Here is a 27,208-nt window from a genome sequence, read left to right as displayed (position 1 = left end):
GACAGCCGGATCCAGTCCCAAAAATAAGAGAACTGTCTGTAAAGTCACATTCCAGAGAGGCCTTAGACACCTTTCCGCCTTCATGCGTTCCTACCAGAATTTGCTGGCTGTATGGATTCGGCCCGGTTCCCTGGAAGTGTCTGCTGTCTTAGGAATGTAGAAGCTGCCCAAATCATGGTGGCTCGTGCCTGTAATCCCTACTCTGGAGGCTGAGGCAGGAGGATTGCCTGAACCCAGGAGGCGGAGGTTGCGGTGAGCCGAGATCGTGCCGTTGCACTCCAGCCTGGGTAACAAGAGCGAAACTCCGTCTCAAAAAAAAAAAAAAAAAAGAAGCTGCCGAAATGTGAGTGCCTTTTCCTTCCCAGGATTTTTGCTGTCCTCTCGGCCATCCTGTACCTGGGCAACGTCATTTACAAGAAGAGAGCCACAGGCCGAGAGGAAGGGTTGGAGGTCGGGCCGCCCGAGGTGCTGGACACCCTGTCCCAGCTTCTGAAGGTACCGTTTGCCACCTCTGTCCCTCCTCAGGCTGACTCTCAATACGCCTCTGGGTACCTCTCAAGACGAGGGATGATACCCAGAACTTCCTACATCAGCTGAGGTTTCATCAGCCAGGTCCTCACGTCCTACGCTATCATCTCCACCATGTTCCTTCCTTATTTCTGACCAACTCTGTGGACAGGGTACCTCGTCCTCCCACCCTCAAGTGAAACCCTCTTTAAAACTACAGCAGGCCGGGTGTGGTGACTCACACCTGTAATCCCAGCACTTTGGGAGGCTGAGGCGGGCAGATCACCTGAGGTCAGGAGTTTGAGACCAGACTGGCCAACATGGTGAAACCCCGTCTGTATTAAAAATACAAAAAGCAATTAGCCAGGTGTGGTGGTACGCGCCCATAGGCCCAGCTACTCAGGAAGCTGAGGCATGAGAATTGCTTGAACCTGGGAGGCGGTTCTGTAATCCCAGCCACCCAGGAGGCCAAGGCAGGAAGATTGCTAGAGCCCGGGAGTTCATTGCTGCCGTGAGCTCTGATCATGCCACTGCACTGCAGCCTGAGCGAGTGACAGAGCAAGGCCCTGGCTCTCAAAAAACAAAAAATTCCAGTTTGATCAGCGAAGTCATTTTCTCTTGGACCTGCCGTCCCCTCCTCCACTGGTTCTCAGCCAAGGGCAATTCTGCCCCCAGGACACACCGGGCGATGTCTGCTTGCCATATTCCAGGCTGCTCCTGGCATCTGCTAGGCAGAGGACAGGGATGCTACCCAACACCCTGCAGTGCACAGGACAGCCCCACCATGGCAGAGAATTATCCAGCTCCAAGTACAAATGGCCGTGAGGCTGAGGAGCCCTGCCCCGGTCTTTGTTTTTTAACCCATTTATGCCTAGTGTTCCATTATTGGAACACTAAGCGTGTGGGAGTTACATCCTATTGCTCAAGGTCATCACCAAGGTCTGATTGCAAAAAGTCAAAAAATTGCAACCTCAGGCATAAATTAAGCATGCATTCTACCTGTAGCTTTTCTTGAAGTAGGGTACAAGAGCCCAGCTTTTGTTGAGTTCTTGGGGATATGTCAGCATCTGCTGGGATATTTAGAGAAAGCCCCTACGGCCAGATGCGGTGGCTCACGCCTGTAATCTCAGCACCTTGGAAGGCCAAGGCGGTGGATCACCTGAGGTTAGGAGTTCGAGCCCAGCCTGACCAATATGGAGAAACCCCGTCTCTACTAAAAATAACAAAAATTAGCCAGGCGTGCTGGCACGTACCTGTAGTCTCATCTACTCAGGAGGCTGAGGCAGGAGAATTGCTTGAACCCAAGGAGGCAGTTGCAGTGAGCCGAGATCGCACCATTGCACTCCAGCCTGGTGACAGAGCGAGATTGCATCTCAAAAAAAAAAAAGAGAGAGAGAGAAAATGCCCCCAGTTATCCTCCACTCTTGCTGCTGATGGGCAGAGACCGCCAGCTCAGAAAGGGAGCTTGGCAGTTGGGGGAGGGATGAGCATGTTGTGCTGTCTGGCTAATGTCTAGCCCCAGCCCCTGTGCGACGGATGGGAATCTGTCTCCAGCTCCAATAGGCAAGGCGGTGAGTGCTGGTCACCAGGTGCCACCTGGACCCACGGCCTGCACTCACGTGAGAACTGTGCATGCACACACCCAGGCCACAGAGCATGAGCGTCCAGCCAGCCCGTGCCATGTGGGAATTCTGAAACATGCCAAGTGCAGAACAGCACATCTCAGGCTGGGCGCGGTGGCTCACACCGGTAATCCCAGCACTTCAGGAGGCCAGAGCGGGCAGATCACTTAAGGTCGGGAGTTCAAGACCAGCCTGACCAACACAGAGAAAGCCCATCTCTATTAAAAATACAAAAATTAGCTGGGTGTGGTGGTGCGTGCTTGTAATCCCAACTTCTGGGGAGGCTGAGGCAGAAGAATCACTTGAACCTGGGAGGCGGAGGTTGCAGTGAGCCAAGATTATGCCACTGCACTCCAGCCTGGGTGATAGAGTGAGACTCCATCACCATCTCAAAAAAAAAAAAAAACCCAGCATATCACAGGTGAGTGGGCGGGCCTCAGAGCTCACTTCCAGGGCTGGTCTGAGGGCCAGGAAGTGGGAGTCCATCTCCTAGCTGCCTCAGGCTCCGGGCCTTGCCTCAGTGACACTAGAACATGCCTGTTAAGCCCTCCATCTCCCCTTTTCTTCTCCCCTTCCTTGATCTCCAAACAGGTGAAGCGGGAAATCTTGGTGGAGGTTCTAACCAAAAGAAAAACAGTGACCGTCAACGACAAGCTCATCCTTCCCTACAGCCTCAGCGAGGTGAGTGCTGCCCAGGCAGTCACGGGGTGCCTGACCCCAAAACACAAATGGGAGAGGTCCTTGGAAACAGCCAGCATGGATGGCTTGTTCCTGTCCCTGAAGCACTAGAATGGAACCCAGGCAGTGCCTCTGATTGTCACATGAGGTCAACTATGGCACAAGCCAGCCTGGGAGGCAGACCATGGCCCTCAGACCAGAACTTGAGCCACGTGCAGTCATAGCTGTGTTTCTAGATGTCCTGTGTGCATGCTGGTTCTCACCAGCAATAGTTGGCCAGATCCGGCCCTCCACCTGGTTTTGCTAATAAAGTTTTATTGGCACATGGCCATACCCATTCATTTACATACCATCTAACTGCTTTGGGGCTGTAACAGCTAAGCAGAGCAGTTGCGACAGAGAACATCAGGCCCCAAAGCCAAAATAATGACCCGTGGTCCCTTCCAGAAAAAAATTTGCCCGTCCCTGGACTCTGGAACATGACACTGACTGCCCTTATGTAACTCCCAGCGTGTGAGTCTCAAGCCTGTGATGCTAAATCTTGATAAGATGCCTCCCTCTGGTCTTTGCCCTGGCCTGGCTGTTTTCTCTGTGCTGTATTTCTCTTGCATTTTTCCATGTCAAGAGCAGAGTCACTTGCAGCTTGTTTAATAACAGGAAAGTCCCCAGTCACAGGGTGGGGGGCCAGGGGAATTTTTAGTTTCTCACCCGATGGGAAGCTGCTGTGGATTTCAGACAGGCACCGGGGACATTCTGAGGCCACACGGGTCTGGGGCACCACGTGATGTTGCCAGGAAGTGGCTGCACAGCACCCAAGACCTGAGCAGCACCGGTGTCCCCGAGAGGCTCCATGCAGAGCCAGAAGCACCAGGCAGGGGCTGCATTCTGTATGGCTCCATTTCCTTGACATCCAGGACATGCAAAACCTGGGAAGTGTTCTGGATCTTGTCTGCAGCTGAATACATCTGTCAGAGCTGAGACCTGAATATGTTTAAAAATAAATAAATAAATAAAACCATTTATTCTATGTAGATTAGACGTTAAAAGCCTTTTTTTTTTTTTTTGAGGTAGGGTCTCTTGCCCAAGCTGGAATGTCTCTTGCCCAGGCTAAAGTGCCAAGTGGCACGACCTTGGCTCACTGCAACCTCCACATCCCCCAAGTTCAAGTGACTCTCATGCCTCAGCCTCCCAAGTAGCTGGGATAACAGGTGTGCACTACCAGGCTTGGCTAATTTATTTTGCATTTTTATTTTATTTTATTTTGTCACAGAGTTTCACTCTTGTTGCCTGGGCTGGAGTGATCTTGGCTCACTTCAACCGCCACCTCCCAGGTTCAAGCAATTCTCCTGCCTCAGCCTTCCAAGTAGCTGGGATTACAGGCACACACTATCAACCTGGGCTAATTTTGTATTTTTAGTAGAGACAGGATTTTACCATGTTGGTCAGGCTGGTCTCGAACTCCTGACCTCAGGTGATCTGCCTGCCTCAGCCTCCCAAAGTGCTGGGATTCCAGGCATGACTCACCATGCCTAGCCTTTTTCTTTTTCTTTCTTTCTTTCTTTCTTTTTTCTTTTTTTTTTTTTTTTTTTCTTTTTTGCATTTTTAGTGGAGATGGGGTTTCGCCATGTTGTACAGGCTGGTCTTGAACTCCTGACCTCAAGTGATCCACCCACCTTGACTCCCAGAGTACTGAGATTACAGGTGTGAGCCCCTGCACCCAGTCACAAAAGAGCTTTGATGCACATGGTGACAGCCACGTGGTGCCTCTGGAAGAACAAGGGGCCTGCGGTTAGACCCTCCTTGCTGGTTCTACCACAATTGCCCCCTCCCCTCCTTGAGCCTGAGTTCCTCACTCACCAGCGGTTTGGGTTGTTCTGAGGTGCTTGCCAGTGTATGGAGAGGCCTCAGAGCCCGTCCAGGGGCCCCTGAGTCTGTCAACACCCCAGTGTGCAGGCACATCCTCTAGGACAGGGGGAAAGGTATGTGTTGGATGAGTCCAGTGTTGATATAGGCCACCTTGGCTGGTTGCAGTGACTCACGCCAGTATTCCCAACGCTTTGGGAGGCCAGGGCAGAAGGATTGCTTGAGCCCAGGAGTTCAAGACCAGCCTCGGCAAAATAGTGAGACCCTGTTTCCACAAAAAATTAAAAATTAAGGCTGAATGCGGTAGCTCACGCTTGTAATCCCAACACTATGGGAGGCCGAGGCAGGCGGATCACCTGAGGTCAGGAGTTCTAGATGAGCCTGGTCAACATGGCAAAACCCCATCTTTACTAAAAATACAAAAATCAGCCAGGTGTGGTGACACGCACCTGTAATCCCAGCTACTCAGGAGACTGAGGCAGGAGAATCATTTGAACCTGGGAGGTGGAGATTGCAGTGAGCCGGGATTGCACCATTGCACTCAAGCCTAGGCAACAAGAACGAAACTCCATCTCAAAAAAAGAAATATGAACCAGTTGTGTTGTGGAGCTGTGGCCCCAGCTACACAGGAGGCTGAGGCAGGAAGATCGCTTGAGCCCAGGAGGTGAAGTTTGCAGTGAGCCAAGATTGTGCCAGTGCACTCCAGCCTGGACAACAGAATGAGACCCTGTGTCAAAAAAAAAAAAAAAAAAAAAAAAAAAAATTCAAAAGGCCATCTTGGCTGGGCACGGTGGCTCATACCTGTAATCCCAGGACTTTGGGAAGCCAAAGCAGGTGGATCACCTGAGGTCAGAGTTTGAGACCAGCCTGGCCAACATGGTGAAACTCCATGTCTAGTAAAAACAAAAATTAGCCAGGCATGGTGGTGCTCACTTGTAATCTCAGCTACTGAGAAGGCTGAGACAGGAAAATCGCTTGGACCCAGGAAGTGGAGGTTCCAATGAGCCGAGATCACGTCATTGCAGCCCAGCCTGGGCGACAGAGCAAGACCCCAGCACAGGCCCCGCTGTGCCAGAGGTGAGCCGCCCCTTCTGTGTCCACAGGCCATCACTGCCCGCGACTCCATGGCCAAGTCTCTGTACAGTGCCCTGTTCGACTGGATTGTGCTGCGGATCAACCACGCACTCCTCAACAAGAAGGACGTGGAAGAGGCAGTCTCGGTAAGTGTCCCCATCTGCTTAAGCCAGGCCAGGGGAGGCCACGTCCTCAGCACCAGCATCCTTGGTAGATGACCTGGAACATCCGCAGCCGAGGCACCTGCAGTTAAGGGGCCGGTTCCTTCCACAGGCAGGCCCAGGAAACAGGATGGGCTACAAAATGCAAGGGACCCAGGGCAGCGTGAAAACACAGGTCCCGGCCGGGCGCAGTTGCTCACGCATGTAATCCCAGAATTTCAGGAGGCCAAGGCAGGTGGATCATGAGGTTAGGAGTTCAAGACCAGCCTGGCCAACATGGTGAAACCCTGTCTCTACTAAAAATACAAAATTTAGCCAGATGTGGTGGCACGTGCCTGTAGTCCCAGCTACTTGGGAGGCTGAGGCAGGAGAATTGCTTGAACCTGGGAGGCGGAGGTTGCAGTGAGCCAAGATCACCCCACTGCACTCCAGCCTGGGCAACAGAGTGAGACTCTGTCTCAAAAAAAAAAAAAAAAAAAAATACAAAAATTATCCAGGCTTGATGGTAAGCTCCTGTAATCCCAGCTATTGGGAGGCTGAGACAGGAGAATCATTTGAACCTGGAAGGCAGAGGTTGCAGTGAGCCAAGACTGCGCCATCGCACTCCAGCCTGGGTGGCAGAGTGAGGCTCCTTCTCAAAAAAAAAGAAAAGAAAAATCACAGGGCCCGTTATTCAAAAATGACAGATTCTGGCATGCACCTATGGTCCCATCTCCTCAGGAGGCAGAGGCAGGAGGATTGCTTGAGCCCAGGAGGTCAAGGTTGCAGTGAGCTATGGTGGTGCCACTACACTCCAACCTGGGCAACAGAGCGAGACCCTATCTCAAAAAAAATTATGGGTTCCATACTGGTGATGGCAAAGTGTTCTGCCCAGCATCAGGCCCTCGGGACCTAACAGGTCACAGCCTGTGGAGCCAGCCCCTCTTATGAAGGCCGGCTCCTTTGGGGTGTACGCTTGGGCAGTGACCATTTTCTCTGTCTCTCCCAGTGCCTGTCCATCGGGGTCCTGGACATCTTCGGGTTTGAAGACTTCGAGAGGAACAGCTTTGAGCAGTTCTGTATCAACTACGCCAACGAGCAGCTGCAGTATTATTTCAACCAGCACATCTTCAAACTGGAGCAGGTGCAGAAACGACTTTCTTGTCCATTTTTTTTAAATGGTAAACTAGACGTCATGTGAAATTTACCATCTTAACCATTTGTAAATACTCCGTTCAGCCACAGTAAGTACCTTCACACATTAGCGTTGTTACGCAAACATCACCACCATACATATCTGGAACTCTTTCAGTTTGCCAAACCAAAACTCTGTCCACATGAAACACTCACCCCATTCCCCCTCCTGCAAGCCCTGAACTCACCCATTCCACTTCTTATTGTTGCTGTTTTGTTTTGTTTTGTTTTGAGACAGGGTCTTTCTCTGTCACCGAGGCTAGAGTGGTATAATCATAGTTTACTGCAGCCTCAAACTCCTAGGCCCAAGTGATCCTCCTTCCTCAGCCTCCCGAGTAACTGGGACCACAGGTGCACACCAGCATGCCTGGCTAATTTTTGTATTTTTTGTAGAGATGAGGTTTTGCCATGTTGCCCAGGCTAGTCTCGAACTCCCAAGCTCCCAAGCTCAGGCACTTCTCCCACCTCGGTCTCCCAAAGTACTGGGATTACAGGCATGAGCCACTGTGCCTGGCCCATTCTACTTTCTGTCTTTATAATTTTTGACTACTCTAAGTGCCTCATGTAAGTGAAATTAGACATTATTTGCCTTTCTGTGACTGGCTTATTTCACACAGTATAAGTCCTCATGGTTCATCCACATTGTAGCATATGTTAGAATTTCCTTCCTTTTCAAGGCTGAATAATATTCCATTTTCTGGATATACCACATTTAGTTTACCCATTCATCCTTCAGTAGACACTTGGATTGCTTCCAGCTTTGGGCTATTGTGAGTAATGCTTCTATGAACATGGGTGTGCAAATACCTCTTCGAGATGCTGCTTTCAGTTCTTTCAGGGATATACCCAGCAGCAGACTTGCTGGGCCCTATGGTAATTCTGTTTTTAATTTTTCTGAAGAACCACCATACTGTTTCCCATAACAAACAGCTGCAGCATTTTATTTGTTTTTTTGTTTGTTTGTTTGTTTTGAGACGGAGTTTCGCTCTTGTTACCCAGGCTGGAGTGCAATGGCGCGATCTCGGCTCACCGCAACCTCCGCCCCCTGGGTTCAGGCAATTCTCCTGCCTCAGCCTCCTGAGTAGCTGGGATTACAGGCACATGCCACCATGCCCAGCTAATTTTTTGTATTTTTAGTAGAGACGGGGTTTCACCATGTTGACCAGGATGGTCTCGATCTCTTGACCTCGTGATCCACCCGCCTCAACTTCCCAAAGTGCTGGGGTTACAGGCTTCAGCCACCATGCCCGGCCAGGTGCAGCATTTTATAAGGAAATATATCGTTGCCCACCCAGCCCAAGGGGAAAATGGAATGAACTAGAACTGGAATGTCCCTGGAGGCCCAGATCATCAGCGAACTTGCCCCAGAATTTTTCTCAGTCAAAAGGAAAATTCCAGAAACCCCACCCAGCCCAGGATGAGGCAAATGTTAGGGATGTTTTGAGACACTGTTCATTTGGGGGCTTCTCTGTCCTAACAAAATCCTTTCGAGGGAGAGAAACAGGGTTGCCTTTTAAGGATTTGCTTAGCTCACGGATGCTGATAACCTATCTGACCTTTTTTTTTTTTTTTTGAGATGGAGTCTCATTCTGTCACCCAGGCTGGAACGCAGTGCTGCAATCTCAGCTCACTGCAATCTCCACCTCCTTGGTTCAAGCAATTCTTCTGCCTCAGCCTCCCGAGTAGCCAGGACTACAGGCACCCATCATCATGCCGGGCTAATTTTTTGTATTTTTAGTAGAGATGGGGTTTCATCTTGCTGGCCAGGCTGGTCTCAAACTCCTGATCTCAGGCAATCTGTCCACCCTGGCCTCCCAAAGTGCTGGGATTACAGCCGTGAGCCACCGCGCCCGGCCCAGACGTGTCTTTTCACAGCTAAATAGTCAACCATCATTATTCATGTCTTCTCCTTCACACTGATGATTCTGATGGGAAAATGAAACTGGTGGGCTTGGCCGGGCGCGGTGGCTCACGCCTGTAATCCCAACACTTTGGGAGGCCGAGGCGGGTGGATCACGAGGTCAAGAGAAGGAGACCATCCTGGTCAACATGGTGAAACCCCGTCTCTACTAAAAATACAAAAGATTAGCTGGACATGGTGGCGCGTGCCTGTAATCCCAGCTACTCAGGAGGCTGAGGCAGGAGAATTGCCTGAACCCAGGAGGCGGAGGTTGCGGTGAGCCGAGATCGCGCCATTGCACTCCAGCCTGGGTAACAAGAGCGACACTCTGTCTCAAAAAAAAAAAAAAAGAAAAGAAAAAAAAAAGAAACTGGTGGGCTTATGTAAATATCCAGCTGATTTTCCTATTAAGCCTTCTGGCAGTGAAGCATCAGAAATGTAGCTGGTCAGAATTAAATTGTGCAGGAAGGGTGACATACACACTAAATTGCAAAGAGAGTACGGGAGAAAAAAGAACATAAATTATCTTAGCTCACTGCAGCCTCAAATGCTGAGATTTAGCAATCGCACCACCACAGCCCCCTGAGTAGCTGAGACTATAGTTACATGCCACAACACCCAGCTGTCTTTTTTTTTTTTCTTTTTTTTTCTTTTTTGAGATGGAGTCATGGTCCTTCACCAGCCGGGAGTGCAGTGGCGCGATCTCGGCTCACTGCAACCTCCGTCTCCCGGATTCAAGCGATTCCCCTGCCTGAGCCTCCTGAGTAGCTGGGACTACAGGCGTGCACCACCATGCCTGGCTAAGTTTTTATATTTTTTAGTAGAGATGGGGTTTCACCATGGCCAGGATGGTCTTGATCTCCTGACCTCATGATCCGCCCACCTCAGCCTCCCAAAGTGCTGGGATTACAAGTGTGAGCCGCTGTGCCTGGCCTCCAGCTGGTTTTTTATGCTGTATTTTTTGTAGAGACAGAGTCTTGCTATGTCGCCCAGGCTGTTCTTGAACTCCTGGCCTCAAGCAGTCCTCCCACCTCAGCCTCTTAGTTACACGTTAACGTGATCACATTTTAGATATTCAGGGTTAAATTAAATGTATTATTAAAGTTAATTTTGAGCCATACACAGAGGCACATATCTGTAGTCCCAGCTACTGAGGAGGCTGAGGTGGGAGGATCACTTGAGCCCAAGAGGTCAAGGCTGCAGTAAGTGACAGTTGTGCCACTGTACTCCAGCCTGGGTGACAGGACGAGACCCTGTCTCAAAAAAAAAAAAGTTAATTTTACCTATTTTTTTACTTTTTACGTGTGATTATTAGAAAATTTGAGGCTGGGCATGGTGGCTCGTGCTAGCAATACCAAGGCTTTGGAAGGCCAAGGTAAGAAGATTGCTTGAGGTCAGGAGTTGCAGTGACCTATGATTACACTACTGTACTCCATCCTGGGCAACATACCAAGACCCTGTCTCTAAAAAGAAAAAAAACAAAATTTTTCAGACGGAGTTTCTGGCAAAATATCTTTTTTGGTAGCCAGGCATAGTGGCACATGCCTGTAGTCCTAGCTACTGAGGAGGAAAGAGAAAAAGAAAATGTGAAGATTCCTATTGGACAACATAGCTCTGGAGCAGGGGCCAGCAAACCACAGCCTGTGGATCAAATCCAGCCCCACAAATTGCTTGTATAAATAAAGCTTTATTGGCACACAGCCATTCCTTTACATATCACAGCGGCTATTCTCACATCTTGACTGTTGCAACAGACATCATCTGGTTCGTAAGGTACTATCTGGGCCATTACCGAGAAAGTTTGCCAAACCCTAGGTGATTTTAAGTGTAGTTTTTTGATTTTTTTTTTTTTTGAGATGGAGTCTCGCTCTGTTGCCTAGGCTGGAGTGCAATGGTGTGATCTCAGCTCACTACAACCTCCGCCTTCCAAGTTCAAGCGATTCTCCTGCCTCAGCCTCCCCAGTAGCGGGGAACACAGGTGTGCTCCACCATGCCCTGGCTAATTTTTGTATTTTAAGTAGAGACAGAGTTGCACCATGTCGACCAGGCTGGTCTCAAACACCTGACCTCAGGTGATCCACCCGCCTTCGCCTCCCAAAGTTCTGGGATTACAGGCTTGAGCCACCGCGCCCAGCCCTAAGTTTATATAATTATTAATGTATTCTTATTGATGTACTTCTATGCATTTTGATACTGATTTTTTTTTAAGTTCAAGGGTACATGTGCAGGTTTGTTAACGTAGGTCATGAGGGTCTGTTGCATAGATTATGTCATCACTCAGTATTAAGCCTAGTACCCATTAGTTATTTTTCCTGATCCTCTCCCTCCTCCCACCCGCCACTCTCCAATGGGCCCCAGTGTGTGTCGTTCCTCTATATGTCCATGTGTTCTCATCATTTAGCTCCCTCTTATAAACGAGAACATATGGTATTTGGTTTTCTGTTCCAGTGTCGGTGTGCTAAGATAATGCCCTCTAGCTCCATCCATGTCCCCGCAAAAGACCTGACTCCATTCTTTTTTTTATTTGAAATGGAGTCTTGCTCTGTGTTGCCCAGGCTAGAATGCAGTGCAGTGGCATGATCTTGGCTTACTGCAACCTCCACCTCCTGGGTTCAAGCAATTCTCCTACCTCAGCCTCTCAAGTAGCTGAGATTACAGGCGCCTGCCACCATGCCTGGCTAATTTTTGTATTTTAGTAGAGACAGGGTTTCATCATCTTGACCAGGCTGGTCTCGAACTCCTGATCTTGTGATGCACCCGCCTCAGCCTCCCAAAGTGCTGGGATTACAGGCGTGCGTTGCCCACCTGACCCCATTCTTTTTTTATGGCTGGGTAGTATTCCTTGATGTATATGCACCACATTTCCTGTATCCATATATGGGCATTTAGGTTGCTTCCGTTTCTTTGCTATTGTGAATAGTGCTGCAAAGAACACACACACGCAGATGCATTTATATGTCAGCATGTCTACTGATACAAAAGTATGTTCCCATAGCGTGGGGATCCCCTATCCAAACTGCTTGGACCAGAAGTGTCTCAAGTTTGGGATTTTTTTAGATTTTTCAATATTTGTGTTATACTTACTGGTTGAACATCCCAAATGTGAAAATCCAAAATCTGAAATGCTCCAATGAACATTGCCTTTGAGCATCACGTAACATTGGCAGTCAAAAGTTCTGGGTATTTTTTTTTCGAGATGGAGTCTTACTATATTGCCCAGGCCGGTCTCAAACTCAAGCCAGGGCTCCAGCCATCCTCCCACCTCAGCCTCCCGAGTATCTAGGACGACTCCTACATACATGTCATCACACCTGACTAGTTTTTTTTTTGTACAGATAGGATCCTGCTGTGTTGTCCAGGCTGATCTTGAACTCCTGGCCTCAAGCCATCCTCTCACCTTGGCCTCCCAGTTACTTTTTATGTCAGTTATACGTTAACATAATCACATTTTGGATATATGGTGTTAAATTAAGTGTATTATTAGAGTCAACTTTTTTTTTTTTTTTTTTTTTTTTGGGAGACGGAGTTTCACTCTTGTTGCCCAGGCTGGAGTGCATTGGTGTGATCTTGGCTCACTGCAAACTCTGCCTCACGGGTTCAAGCGATTCTCCTGCCTCAGCCTCCCGAGTAACTGGGACTACAGGCGTGCACCACCACACCCAGCTAATTTTTTTTTTTGGGGGGGGGGATTTTTAGTAGAGACGGGGTTTCACCATGTTGGCCAGCATGGCCACCATGGTCTCGATCTCCTGACCTCGTGATCCACCTGCCTCAGCCTCTCAAAGTGCTGGGATTACAGGCGTGAGCCACCGCACCCAGCTCCTATTAGAATTAATTTTAAGCCATGCATCAGTTTAAAAAGTTTCCGATTTTGAAGCATTTCAGATTTTTGCGTGAGGGATACTCGACCTGTATGAATACATGTTATGTAGGTATTACGTATCTGGGAGAAGAGAAACTTACTGACCTCCCACCAACCCTGCAGGAGGAATACCAGGGCGAGGGGATCACGTGGCACAACATCGGCTACACAGACAACGTCGGCTGCATCCATCTCATCAGCAAGAAGCCCACGGGCCTCTTCTACCTGCTGGACGAGGAGAGCAAGTGAGTGTCCACACCCCGTCCATCCCAGCACATATGCACATGGGCACTGGGTCGGGTTCTACAGCCCCCAGAGTCTTACCCCAAATCCAGACTTTCCCAAGAACTTCTTTTGACCTGGGAAACAGGATCTCACTCTGTCACGCAGGCTGGAGTGTAGTAGTGTGATCATAGCTCACTGCAGCCTCGACCTCCTGGGCTCAAGTGATCCCTCGACGTGAGCCTCCGAGTAGCTGGGACTACAGGGTCACACCACCACTCCTGGCTAATTTTTCTATTTCTTTGTTTACGTTTTGAGGTGGAGTCTTGCTCTGTCGCCCAGGCTGGAGTGCACTGGCGTGATCTCAGCTCACTGCAACCTCTGCCTCCTGGGTTCAAGGGATTCTCCTGCCTCAGCCTCCTGAGTAGCTGGGATTACAGGCACATGCCACCACGCCTGGCTAATTTTTTGTATTTTTGGTAGAGGTGGGGTTTCACCGTGTTAGCCAGGATGGTCTCGATCTCCTGACATCGTGATCCGCCCGCCTCGGCCTCCCAAAGTGCTGGAATTACAGGCGTGAGCCTCCACGCCCGGCCTAATTTTTGTATTTCTTTGTGGCAACAGGGTTTCGTCACATTGCCCAGGCTGGTCTTGAACTTCCTAGCTCAAGGGGTCCTCCCACCTCAGCCTCCCAGATTACTGGGATTACAGGCGTGTGCCACCAAGCCAGGCCTTGTCCTGAGAATTTACGTCTCTTCATTTCATTGGGCCACAAAACCAAAGCTTGTGTGTGCAAAATGCACAAACACCTCACTGTGAAAATATCAACACGTGATTAATTGTGCCCTTGGACACACCTGCCAGGAGTTTTCAGCAAAGGATTATGGGCCTGTGTCTAGAAACTAGAGATGGGGCGGCCATGGTGAGGCATACCTGTGGCCCCAGCTACTCAGGAGGCTGAGGCAGGAGGATCACTTGAGCCCGGGAGGCTGCAGTGCACTATGATCGTGTCACTGCACTCCAGCCTGGGCAGTGGAGCAAGAGACAGGATTGGCGAGTCCTTGCAAAGGGCAGCGCGGTGTGTGGAGCTGCGACCTGGATGCTGCCGGGCTCTGGGTTCACTGCTGAGCCTTCACGACTCTTCCCCACGGTCCACAGGGCGCCATGATGGCAGACAGGGAGGTCGACAAGGCACCTCATTCCAGGTCACCCAGTTATAGTGACTGAAATCACATGACACTGACCAACTACTTTCCTGTGGCTCCCCTAAGGAATCACTACAAGCCAGGTGGGCTCTTGAGCCCAGGAGTTCAAGACCAGCCTGGGCAACATAGAAAGATTCCATCTCAGCTGGGTGTGATGGCTCACGCCTGTAATCCCAGCACTTTGGGTGGCTGAGGCAGACGGATCATAAGGTCAGGAGTTCGAGACCAGCCTGACCAACATGGGGAAACCATGTCTCTACTTAAAATACAAAATTAGCCGGGCACAGTGGCACATGCCTATGATCTCAGCTACTCAGGAGGCTGAGGCAGGAGAATCGCTTGAACCTGGGAGGCAGAGTTCTTAAAACCACAGGAGTCTTTTCTCTTATGGTTCTGGAAGCTGGGAGTCTAAAGTCAAAGTGTCTGCAAGGCCCTGCTCCCTCCAGAGGTTTCAGGACAGGACCTTCCTTGCCTCCTCCAGCTTCCGGGAGACCAGGCTTTCCTTGGCTTTTGGCCACATTGCTCCAGTCCCTGCCTCCCTCTACACACGGACGTCTCTCATCTCTCAGCCCTGTCTCCTCCTCTTTTTTTTTTTTTTTTTTTTTTGAGACAGCCTCTTACTCTGTTGCCCAGGCTGGAGTGCAGTGGCACAACCTCAGTTCACTGCAGCCTCAACCTCCCAGGCTCAAGCCATCCTCCCGTCTCAGCCTCTGAAGTGCCTGGGACCACAGGCATGCGCCACCACACCCAGCTAACTTTTCTTTCTTTTTTTTTTTTTTTTGAGATGAAGTCTTGCTCTGCTGCCCAGGCTGGAGTGTAGTGCCACCATCTTGGCTCAAGTTAATTGATGTCATCTCAGCTCAGTGTAACCCCCATCTCCTAGAATCAAGTGATTCTCGTGCCTCAGCCTCCCAAGTAGCTGGGATTATAGGTGTCTGCCACCACACCCAGCTAATTTTTGTATTTTTAGTAGAGATGGGGTTTTTTCGTCATGTTGGCCAGGCTGGTTAAAAATTTTTTTTCAGAGATGGGATCTCCCTTTGTTGCCCAGGCTAGTCTCGAACTCGTGGGCTCAAGCATTCCTTTCAGCTTGACCTCCCAAAGTGCTGGGAGCATAAGTGTGAGCGACCACACCTGGCCCTGTCTCCTCTTTTTAGAAGGACGCCAGCCATGTAGAACTAGGACCCACACTAATGACCTCAGCTTACCTAATTCCATCTGTTAAGACCCTATTTTCTAAATAAGGTCACATTCAAAACGATGGTTGGGGGTTACGACATACACATATTGTTGGCTGGGCGCAGCGGCTCACGCTTGTAATCCCAGCACTTTGGGAGGCCAAGGCAGGTGGATCACAAGGTCAAGAAATCAAGACCATCCTGGCCAACATGGTGAAACCCCATCTCTACTAAAAGTACAAAAATTAACTGGGCATGGTGGTGCACGCCTGTAGTCGTAGCTGCTAGGGAGGTTGAGGCAGGAGAATTGCTTGAACTTGGGAGGCGGAGGTTGTAGTAAACCAGGATTGCGCTACCGCACTCCAGCCTGCAACAGAGTGAGACTCTGCCTCATAAGAAAGACATATGCATATTGTTTCATCAGCAGCCCTATCAGATCCATCCCTGGTCAGTGACATCTCCAAGCGGCTGACCACAGTCTCAAATGAATCAGGCACATCCCTGCCTCAAACCTAGTTCCTGTCCAGGACAGGGGAACAGACACATCCCCTTGAGGCTGGGGTCCAGGTAGAGGATTCCAACAGGTTGTAATTCCGCCGGTAATTCCAACACTCTGGGAGGCTGAGGTGGAGGATCGCTTGAGACCAGGAGTGAAAGACCAGCCTGGGCACCATAGCAAGACCCCATGTCTGCAAAAATAAAAATAAAAATAAATTAGCTGGGCACAGTGGCATGCACTTATAGTCCCAGCTACTCAGGAGGCTGAGACAGGAGGATCGCTTGAGCCCAGGGAGTCAAGGCTGCAGTGAGTTGTGATTGCACCATTGCATTCTAGCCTGGGCAACACAGCAAGACCCCAACTCTAAAAATTAAAACAAACAAACAACAAAAAAAACAAATAGAGTCAGCAGTAGGAGGAGCTATGTCATCACAACCCAAAAACTCCCCGGGCCGGATCTGGGGAAGCCCATGAGGCAGGGCCTGGCCCAGCAGACTCGGGTCTCTTTGTTTAAAATCTTGCTATTTTTATTCATCATGGAATTTTTTTTTCTTCTTGAACATCGATTTGGATTTTCTGAGATCGTGTGCTAAAATACTATCTATCTCAATAACCGAGGGTTTGCGGGGGCACTCAAGGCAGATAGCCACCTCACACTCCACACCCTGTTCACAGTCCTGGAAATGATGTGTTTCCGAGCTGCAGACTCTCCCCTCCTGATCTCCGTGAACTCGGAGCCCCGGGGTTGGGATCTGGGCATGCGTTCCAGTGCCTGTATTTTCAAAAGTGAGGCCGGGCTCCGGCAGGGTATGCCGAAACAGCAGCAGCATTTCCCTCCTGGGAGGCAGAAGCAGTCAGGGGCAAGGAGTCCCTTGTTCTGCCCGCACAACCTCCCGCTCCTCGGAGCAGCCCGGAGCCCGGCTTCCTCATCCTCTCCCCACCTCTCCTTCCAACTGCGGAGCAGGAGAAGGACCTCCCGTCCAAGGCATGGCATTCAGGTACAAATGGCTCCAAGGCCAGAAGTCACCCATGCCCAGGATTATTAGGAGCTGCCCACGATGGGTCGCAGACCCAGACCCCATCAAGCCTGGTCAGCGACCTTGCTCCAAGTCCCTAGAAAACAGCCATGTGGGGTGAAGAGAATGTTACCCGGCCTCTGGGTAACATCGGGCTACTCGGCGTTAATTTTGTAGCCCTGGCTGGGCTCCCACCCCTCTGCCCACAGAGCCCTGTGCCAATTCACTGCCCTGCCCACCCTATGCCCCCATGCACCTCATGCACCAGAGGTCTGCAAGGTAAAATACACAGCAGGTAAATCATGCCTTGCCGCCATTCATGCCGCAAAGGTTCCGTGTTCTGTTCCCAGCTTCCCCCATGCCACGAGCCAGACCCTGCTGGCCAAGTTCAAACAGCAGCACGAGGACAATAAGTATTTCCTGGGGACCCCAGTCATGGAGCCAGCCTTCATCATCCAGCATTTCGCAGGGAAGGTGAAATATCAGATCAAGGTAGGTGTCTGCTTGTCACCACAGGCAGAAGCCTGAGGGAAGCCACAGTCGGCCCAGAAGCCCACGTGGGAGGATCCTCCTATGGGCAAGATTCGAGGGTTCTAAGAACACACCCCGAGGACCCGGCTCCAATGTCCAAGGCGCCACAGCTCAAGAACTGCAGTTTGCGCTTAGGATGGTCCCCACCCCATGCCAGCCCTTCCTGTGCCAGCCCTGGGTCTTTGGTAGGCACCAGTGAATGACTCCCCCCCAGTGACTGCCCACATCCACCCCCCACTAGGACTTCCGGGAGAAGAACATGGACTACATGCGGCCGGACATCGTGGCCCTGCTGCGGGGCAGCGACAGCTCCTACGTGCGAGAGCTCATTGGCATGGACCCCGTGGCCGTGTTCCGCTGGGCCGTGCTCCGGGCCGCTATCCGGGCGATGGCCGTCCTCCGGGAGGCCGGACGCCTACGGGCCGAGAGGGCCGAGAAGGCTGCAGGTGGGAGCCGGGGCGTGAACCCCCAGGAGCATCACTGTTGAGAGGGGGTGCACATCCAGAGTTCATCTTCAAGTGAACGTTTCAGTGGCCTTTAGTACATTTGTCGTTGTGCAAACGCCACCTGTCTACCTGCAGAAACTCGACCTGTGTGTGTAATTTAACCTCAGGGCATGCTATCAGCAACTCCATCCGGCCTCTCCTCTGCCGGTGATGACCTCTGATCCCGCTGGCCCTGGGAGTTTGCTGATTGTGATGATGTAGCTCTTCCTGGTGCCTGGCCTCTCAGTCTCTTCTTTCTCTCTATCTCCTTTTTTTTTTTTTTTTTAAAGAGACAGGGTCAGCGAGGCACCATGGCTCATGCCTATAATCCCAGAGTTCCAGACTAGCCTGGGCAACACAGTGAAACCCCATCTCTACTAAACTACAAAAAATTAGCTAGGTGTGTGGCGTGCACCTATAATCCCAGCCGCCCAGGAGGCTGAGGCAGGAGAATTCGCTTGTACCTGGGAGGCAGAGTTTGCAGTGAGCTGAGATCGCACCACTGTACTCCAGCCTGGGCAACAGAGCGAGACTCCATCTCAAAGCGCCCCCACCCAAAAAAAAAAAAAAAAGAGACAGGGCTCTCGCCCAGGCTCTAATTTAATGACAAGATCTCGGCTCACTGCAGCTTCCACCTCTCGGGTCCAAGGGACTCCTACTGCAGCCTTCCCAAGTAGCTGGGACTACAGGCGCCTACCACCACACCAGGCTAATTTTTGTATTTTTTAGTAGAGATGGGATTTCACCGTGTTGGCCAGGCTGGTCTCGAACTCCTGACCTCAAGTGATCCCGCCCACCTTAGACTCAGGAAGTTCTGGGATTACAGGTGTGAGCCACCGTGCCCAGCCCCAACTTCTTTTATCTGAACATTCTCTACCAGGAACCCAGCCTCAAGGGCACATTTCTGTTTCCCTGTGCTAGACAGAGATGGTTCGAGGCGGGGGGTGTACCTGATCCACTTGAGACTTTGGCCAGCCCTGTAGAGTTGCTGATAGAGGGATGACAGAAAGCTATGTCCTCACTTCCTGGAGGCAACCTGAGGCCCGCACAGTCCAGTGGTTCACCCGGGTCTAAGGGTCCGACCTTCTGTCCTCAGCTTCGGTTTCAGTTACCAGCTGTGGCTTCTGTCTCCGGAACAGGGTGGATGAAAAGGAGGAAGAATAAAGCTTTCATGAGAAATAGAAAATAGTGCTCTGTTTGGGGTATCCAAAACTGCACAGTTTCCTGACTGCCCAAACTTGAGTAATGAGCTGCTTTTTAATATGGGTCGACCGGGCACGTGGTTCACACCTGAAACCCTAGCACTTTGGGAGGCTGAGGCAGGCAATCGCTTAAGGTCAGAAGTTTAAGACCAGGCCGACCCAACATGGTGAAACCCCATCTCTACTAATAATACAAATATTAGCCAGGCACGGTGGTGCGTGGCTGTGGTCCCAGATGCCACAGGGAGGCTGAGGCAGGAGAATCCCTTGAACCCGAGAGGCGGAGGTTGCAGTGAGCCAAGATTGAGCCAGTGCACTCCAGCCCGGGTGACAGAGCAAGACTGTGTCTCAAAGAATAAATGAATATCCCCAGAGCTAGACTGAAGTGATTGTTAAAGAAAAAAAATAAAAATAAATAAATAGTAAGATGGGTCAAAGTGTCCAGGTGCAGTGGTGCACACCATCGGTAGTCCCAGCACTTTAGGAGGCCAGCGCAGCTCTCTTGAGGACAGGTGTTTGAGACCAGCTGAGGCCACTAGTGAGACCCCATCTCTCCAGAAAAGTTGAAATTTAGTCAATGTGTGTCAGCATGTGCCTGTAGCTCCAGCTACTTGGGAGGCTGAGGCAGGAGGATCGCTGGAGCCCAGGAGTTGGAGGTTACGTAAGCTATGATCACACCACTGCGCTCTGGCCTAGGCAACACAGCAAGACCCTGTTGGTAAAAATCTAAAAAAAAAAAAAAAAAAAGGGTGGGGGATTCTTGGTGGCTCACACCTGTAATCCCAGCACTTTGGGAGGCCAAGGTGGGCAGATCACCTGAGGTCAGGAGTTCAAGACCAGCCTGGCCAACATGGTGAAACCCTGTCTCTACTAAAAATACAAAACTTAGCCAGGCACAGTGGCCTGTAGTTCGAGCTACTGAGGAGGCTGAGGCAGGAGAATCACGTGAACTTGGGAGGTGGAGGTTGCAGTGAGCCGAGATCACGTCACTGTGCTCCAGCCTGAGTGACAGAGCGAGACTCCGTCTCAAATAAATAAATAAAATGGGTTAAAATGGTTGTAGCCTCTGCAGGAGGCCATCCCCACCACTATCCGCTCTGTGTCCCCAGCAGGTATGAGCAGCCCTGGTGCCCGCAGTCACCCAGAAGAGCTGCCAAGAGGAGCCAGCACCCCTTCGGAAAAACTTTACCGGTGAGCAAGACCCTGATTCGTCCAAACCGAAATCGTTAGGTAGCAGCATCGCTTCGAACAACTCAGGGGTTTCTACATTCTGAACCCAGGTTAAGGTTGCTCCGAATATCTGAAATCAGTCACTGAGTGGCCGTTTGAACCAGAAAGTCTCAGGACCAAGCAGCCCTGGTTGGTTCTGCTTTTCTGGACACAGAATTGCAGGCCTCGGTGCATGGCGCACTTCAGGGACATGGGAGGGGGCTCAGTTTACAAAGGATCCATTTTATGGCCTAGGGTGGGCACTGGGAGGCGGGGCCCAAGCATCGCTGGTGGTACAGAGATGGGCTTGATTGACTGGAGAGTTCCTCCCCCATCCTGCCCAGGACGCCCTGAAAGTCGTTCTGCCAAGTTACTTCATTCACAGACAGAAACATACACCGTCCCGTGTTGCACGTGAGATGACACAGGGTCTTCTGTGGACCCTAGCGTTGACCACGGGCCCTGCGCGCACCCAAGCATGTGCCAGCACCAGGGCAGAAAAGTGAGCAAGCTAGCCGGACGTGATGGTGCACACCTGTAATCCCAGCACTTTGGGAGGCCAAGGCAGGCAGATCACTCAGGAGTTCAAGACCAGGCTGGCCAACATGGCAAAACCTTGTCTACTAAAAATACAAAAATTAGCCGGGCAGGGTGGCGGGTGCCCGTAATCCCAGCTACTAGAGAGGCTGAGGCAAGAGAATCACTTGAACCCGGGAGGCAGAGGTTTCAGTAAGCCGAGATCAGATCACACCACTGCACTCCAGCCTGGCTGACAGAGCGAGACGCTGTCTCCAAAAAAAAAAAAAAAAAAAGTTTTTAGAATTACCTTTTTCACCCAAAATGGGACATAAGAAAAGAGAATGTACTCCTCTGGGTTTTTTTTATTCCCCAAGTTCTTAACAGCTAGAAAGATTCCTTCTATTTGGTTGTGTCGGTTGCATTTTGGTTTGGTTTGGTTTTGCTTGAAACCAGGCTGGAGTGCAGTGATAGAATCACAGCTCACTGCAGCCTCGACCTCCAGGGCTCAAGCAGTCCTCCCACCTCAGCCTCCAAGTAGCTGAGAGCACAGGCGCCCGCCACCATGCCTGGCTGATTGTTTCTTTTATAAAGACGGGGTCTGATGATGTTGCCCAGGCTAGTTTTGAACTCCTGGCCTCAAGCCATCCTCCCACCTCAGCCTCCCAGAGCGATGGAATTACAGGCACGAGCCTCCACACCCAGTCCTCTTTTTTTTTTTTTTTTTTCTTGCCTCCCTTACCCTAAAGACAAAGTGACTTCTGACCTGCAGTAGCAGAAGCAGCGTCCGTCTCCCCAGGGCCTGGCCACAGGGCTGCGGGTCCAACCCGAGGAGCATGTTAAGTTTATACAGATTCTCCCTTTCAGCTGCTCAATGCTAGATTTCTCATTTGACGGCTCTGAGGAGTTCGATATTAACGCTTTTGAGGACATCATTGCTTTCTGTGAAAGCAAGAAGTAAGTGCAGAAAGGCTTCGATCCCGAGGCCAGCGAGGCACGGAGAGGAGCCATCTTCCCCAGACGCTCAGTGCTGCATCCAGGGCACACACAGGGAGGACCTGCCATTCAGGGAATGCCAGGGCCCTCGGGGGCCGCTCCCACCAGATTTGCAGATTTAGCCGGGTCGGAGGGCTGGGGATGGGTCAAAGTCAAGGGCCGCCTTCCAAGCCATGGCCGCTGCACTGACCACCCTGGGTGTGGAGGCCACTCGAACGTAGAGGTGATGGGTAACCCCTCTGTTGCCTCTGCTCTGCCTCCCTGGAGGGCTGGAGAGAGCAGGTAAGTGGGGCCGTGCGGGCACTTGGCATGGTGCATGGAGCACAGGGGCTGGGGTTGGGTCCCTCCAGGCCACCTGCCCAGAGCTAAAACATGTGCTTTGAACCACTGTCAGCAGGGCATGGTGGCACATGCCTGTCATCCCAGCACTTTGGGAGGCCGAGGCGGGAGGATCGCTTGAGGCCAGGAGTTTGAAACCAGCCTGGACAGCATAGCAAGACCCCACCCCTACAAGAAAAAATAAGTAAAATGTCTGGAATAAGGAATTCAAAAAAAAAAAAACAAAAAAACAGGAAAAACCAGATCCTCATTTCTAGAAGTTCTCTCAAAAAACGTGTCATTTAGGCATTCCTCACTAATACTCAGTTTGAAAGCATAAGTTTTCATCTCTCAGACATTCCCGTTCACACGTGGTGTTACCTCCAGCGCGCATGCTCAAGGCTAAGCCCACAGTCATTAAACAAAACAAAGGGAGTAAGGCGGAGTGCTTTGAGGGTGACTGTCCCCTTAAACTAGGGCTTCTCTGGCCGGGTGCGCTGGCTTACCCCTGCAATCCTAGCACTTTGCAGGAGGCTGACTTGGGCGGATCACTTGAGGTCGGGAATTCAAGACCAGCCTGGCCAATGTGGCAAAACCCTGTTCTCTACTAAAACTACAAAAATTAGCCAGGCATGGTGGTGGGCGCCTGTAATCCCAGTCACTAAGAAGCCTGAGGCAGGAGAATCATTTGAACCTGGGAGGCAGAGGTTGCAGTGAGCCAAGGTCGCACCACTGTACTCCAGCCTGGGCAACAGAGCAAAAAACAAAGAGAGAAAACGAGGTTTTCTCAACCTCAGCACTGTGCCAGGTCCTTCCCTGGGGTGGGCACCTGATCTGTGCACTGTAGGGTGTTGAGCAGCCTCCCTGGCCACCACCCCCAAGTCATGACAACCATGAATGTCTGCAGACATTGGCAAATGTCCCCTGATGGGGATAGTACCACCCCAGTTGAGAACCCCTGTGTTCAACCTGTGGCTCACATATTCAAATTAATTCCTCCAAAGGCCTTGGTAAAGCCAACAAGGAGATTGACATCTGGCCACAAAATCCTGGAGAGACTAATTTGCGCCTCCTGTAGAGACCCTTTCTGAGCAACTCCTAACTGCCCTTTTTTTTTTTGAGACAGTCTTACCCTGTTACCCAGGCTGGAGTGCAGTGCGCAATCTTGGCTCACTGCAACCTCCACCTCTCTGCCTCCCAGGTTCAAGCGATTCTCCTGCCTCAGCCTCCTGAGTAGCTGAGACGACAGGCACGCACCACCACGCCCAGCTAATTTTTGTATTTTTAGTAGAGATGGGGTTTCACCATGTTGGCCAGGCTGGTCTTGAACTCCTGACCTCAGATGATCCACCCACCTCGGCCTCCCAAAGTGCTGGGATTATAGGCGTGAGCCACCTCACCCAGCCTGTCATGGAATTTAAAAAATAAATAGGGCAGGTGCGGTGGTGCATATCTGTAATCCCGGCACTTGAGGCTGAGGCAGGAGAATCGCTTGAACCAGGAAAGTGGAGGTTGCAGTGAGCTGAGATTGCACCACTGCACTCCAACCTGGCCGACAGAGCAAGACTCTGTCTCAAAAAAATTAAAGTAAATTTAAAACTAAATAAATATCCCCAAAGGCTCTCAAATAAGAGAATGTTTTCAATGATCCATGTGAAAAGAATGGATTGAAGTGGAATAATCTGATGGAAATGATCTCTTTTTTTTTTTTTTTTTTTTTTTTTTTTGAGACAGAGACTTGCTCTGTTGCCTATGCTGGAGTGCCGTGGTGCTATCTCAGCTCACTGCAACCTTCGCCTCCCGGGTTGAAGCAATTCTCCTGCCTCAGCCTCCCACATAGCTAGGATTGCAGGCGCCCTCCACCACACCTGGCTAATTTTTTTTTTTGTATTTTTAGCAGAGATGGGGTTTTGCCATGTTGGCCAGGCTGGTCTCAAACTCCTGACCTCAGATGATCCGCCCGCCTCAGCCTCACAAAGTGCTGGGATTATACACGTGAGCCACCGTGCCTGGCTGGAAATGACCTGTTAAAAAAGATCAATGATCTGTGTTTCCAGGTCCGGTTTGCCTTAAAGCCCCACCCTGCTCCAGGGTTGGAGAGGCTGGCCCAGTCCCCCTTTTTGGCAAAGGAGAGAGGGGCAGCATGGGGCACAGTGTCTTTCCCCAGCTGCATGTTTTGGCTCCAGTGGCCTGGGGATGGTTCCAATGGCTCTGGGAACCCCAAGGTGGCAGGCCTGCAGCTCTAACTCCATCTTCTTTCTGTCACTGCACCCCCTCGACCCTTCCCCTCAGTGATTTGCATAACCAAATGATCAAGAGCATCAAAGGATTGCCCTGGCAGGGCGAGGACCCCCGTAGGCTTCTCCAGTCCCTCAGTCGGCTCCAGAAACCCCGCGCCTTCATCCTGTGAGTCCCCCCTTCCCAAAGCCCTGCTTACAAGTGCAACAACCGCCTCCCTCTACTCCCGCGACCCCGGCGGGGCCTGCAAGCTGCCTGAGTTGCATCAGCCACTAAAACCACAGTGCTGTCTCATGGCTCAACCCCGGTTGTCACTAAATGCCGATCAATAACACCCCTGGCCGCTGTCTGCACTGTAGCCCAGGCACCGGCGCTTCCCAGCACATGGCACAGCCTCCCTCTGATTTGCCACCTGCAAACACGCCATCCTCCATCTCCTCCGTGTGCCTGTCTGACTTGCAGAACAAAGCTTGCCCCCACCTTTGCCACTGTGAGCTTGCAGAGAAGCCGTCGGAAGCAGGGAATGCCATTTCTCGAGGGGACGGCCCTGCGTGCTGCAGATGGCCAAGTGAGCCAGTTGGGAGAGCCCTGAAGGTGCATAAACCGGGTTGGGATCCCGACTGTTGGCGCACCATGGGACCCAAGCGTTCTCTGCTTTTGGCCTCCAAATGGGGTAGTGACTCTCATGCTTCCATTATGCTGACCAGCACCAGGCAGGCAGCAGCCTCAACTGACAGGACATCCACTTGAGGTCACCACATCCCGCCTTTTAGTAGCTACTGGGACATGGGCTGGCTGAGTGCAAAGCTTGCACCTGCATGGGAGCCAGTTTATTTATTTATTTATTTTCTTTTTTAAGAGATGGAGGTCTCATTCTGTTGCCCAGCCTAGAGTGTGGCAGTGACGTGATCACCGCTCACTGCAGCTTCGACCTCTTGGGCTCAAGCAATCCTCCTGCCTCAGCCTCCAGAGTAGCTGGAGCTACAGGCGAGCACCACCACACCTGTCTAGTTTTATTGTCTGTAGAGGTGGAGTCTTGCTATGTCATAGCGCAGGCTGCCAGGCTGGTCTCAAACTCCTGGGCTCACGCGATCCTCCTGCCTTGGCCTCCCAAAGCACTGAGGTTACAGGCATGAGCCACCACACCCAGCGGGAGCCTGTTTCAAACTTTTGTTCTTTTTTATTTTTTACTGTTTCGAAGTGGAGTCTCACTCTTTCACGCAGGCTGGAATGCAGTGGCTCAGTCTTGGCTCACTGCAACCTCCACTTTCCGGGTTCAAGCAATTCTCTTGCCTCAGCCTCCCAGGTAGCTGGGATTACAGGCATACACCACTACACCTGGCTAATTTTTTTGTATTTTTAGTAGAGATGGGGTTTCACCATGTTGGCCAGGCTGGTCTCGAACTCCTGACCTCAAATGATCCACCCACCGCAGCCTGAAACTTTTGTTCTTGTTATGCCTTATTTTACCCCACAGGGATCCAGGGGAAACTGAATGCAACCTTCAAGGCCTAAGCATCTCACAGACCTGCAAGAAACCACCTCCTTAGCTGGTCTTCAGAAGGCACCAGGCCTTTTGAATAAATATTTACTTACTTATTTTCCCCTTGGTCTCTAAGATTCCATAAAGTGTCTGTGAACACAGGGGCTGTCCCCTTCTTTACCTCAGCCAAAAGAGCAGCTTTGGGTTTTGGGTCTTTTTTGCGGCGGTCTTGCTCTGTTGCCCAGCCTGGGGCACAGTGGCACGATCTCGGCTCACTGCAGCATCCGCTTACAGAGTTTGGGCGATTCTCCTGCCTCAGCCTCCCAAGTAGCTGGGATTATAGGCACCCGCCACCACACCCAGCTAATTTTTGTATTTTTAGTAGAGACAGGGTTTCACCGTGTTGACCAGGCTGGTCTTGAACTCCTGACCTCAGGTGATCCACCCGCCTCAGCCTCCCAAAGTGCTGGGATTACAGGTGTGAGCCACGGTGCCTGGCCAGCGTTGTTTTTCTTCTTTCCCACCAGCATGAGCCCGAAAAGAGCTCCCACCCAGGCCCCACTTTGGTTCTTTTGCAGGGTAGGTCCCTGCCCTGCCGTGCCCTGCCAGCGGAGGGTTCCAGAAGGGCCTCCGTGTGCCTGCTTGGCATCTGCCAGCACATGGCAAGAACAGCCTGGTCACCTGGTCTCCACCAGGACTGCTCAGCCTCCCTCAGTACCCCACTCAGGGTATCCTGCCATTATTTGGGGATTATGTCAGTTCTTCCATGGCGAGTCCTGTTCAACGCACACCCCACCCTGTAGATGACTAGCCAGTCCCTCCTACTTCTCGGACATCCACATGGCCCCCAGACCAAATGTTCTTGTCAGCCTTGGGGCAGCCACCAGCAGAGTCAGGCTGCCGCTTTCCCAGGGAAACTGGTGTCCCCAGACAGTGGCAGAGGCACGCCGACGTACGCGGCGTGGAGAGGCGGCGGCGGCCCTGTTGCACTTAACGTTTTCTCACTCTTTCCCCCCTCTCTCTGTCTCTTAGTCTAACCCGCAAGGCGTGGCTTGCTGAACTAACCCAAATCCCGACACTGTGTTCCTTTTGTTCACAAAACCATTTTTAATATTTTGACAGGAAAAGTAAAGGTATCAAACAAAAGCAGATCATTCCAAAGGTAAAAAAAAAAGAACACACCCGCGCGACACATTCCGAGATGTCCTGCTTCTCTGCCCATCTTGAGAGCTGTCCCCTCTGCAGCTTCTTTTATTTCCTCCTCCTTCCC

The 27,208-nt window shown here is 51.2% G+C and overlaps 1 protein-coding gene across 6 annotated transcripts in view; it reads left to right on the top strand.

Annotated features, from left to right (window-relative positions):
- Window positions 1–27,208, top strand: part of MYO9B (myosin IXB) — a 134,568-nt gene that overhangs the window by 73,647 nt on the left and 33,713 nt on the right. For 3 of the 6 annotated variants that reach the window (XM_074384427.1, XM_074384430.1, XM_074384429.1), the window contains exons 7-17: window positions 366–495; window positions 2,721–2,810; window positions 5,774–5,890; window positions 6,894–7,028; window positions 12,964–13,085; window positions 17,311–17,452; window positions 17,733–17,937; window positions 20,288–20,369; window positions 21,771–21,860; window positions 24,510–24,623; window positions 27,061–27,100. In XM_074384427.1, coding sequence (XP_074240528.1) covers window positions 366–495; window positions 2,721–2,810; window positions 5,774–5,890; window positions 6,894–7,028; window positions 12,964–13,085; window positions 17,311–17,452; window positions 17,733–17,937; window positions 20,288–20,369; window positions 21,771–21,860; window positions 24,510–24,623; window positions 27,061–27,100 — 1,267 coding nt within the window. The remainder of the gene's footprint in view (window positions 1–365; window positions 496–2,720; window positions 2,811–5,773; window positions 5,891–6,893; window positions 7,029–12,963; window positions 13,086–17,310; window positions 17,453–17,732; window positions 17,938–20,287; window positions 20,370–21,770; window positions 21,861–24,509; window positions 24,624–27,060; window positions 27,101–27,208) is intronic. The other 3 variants (XM_039467069.2, XM_074384428.1, XM_074384431.1) reach the window with 1 other exon arrangement.

Source organism: Saimiri boliviensis, chromosome 14 (genome assembly GCF_048565385.1).
Source record: "Saimiri boliviensis isolate mSaiBol1 chromosome 14, mSaiBol1.pri, whole genome shotgun sequence".
NCBI lineage: Eukaryota > Metazoa > Chordata > Mammalia > Primates > Cebidae > Saimiri > Saimiri boliviensis.
Note: the sequence above shows the minus strand (reverse complement) of the source record. Positions and strands in the feature narration are given on the sequence as shown.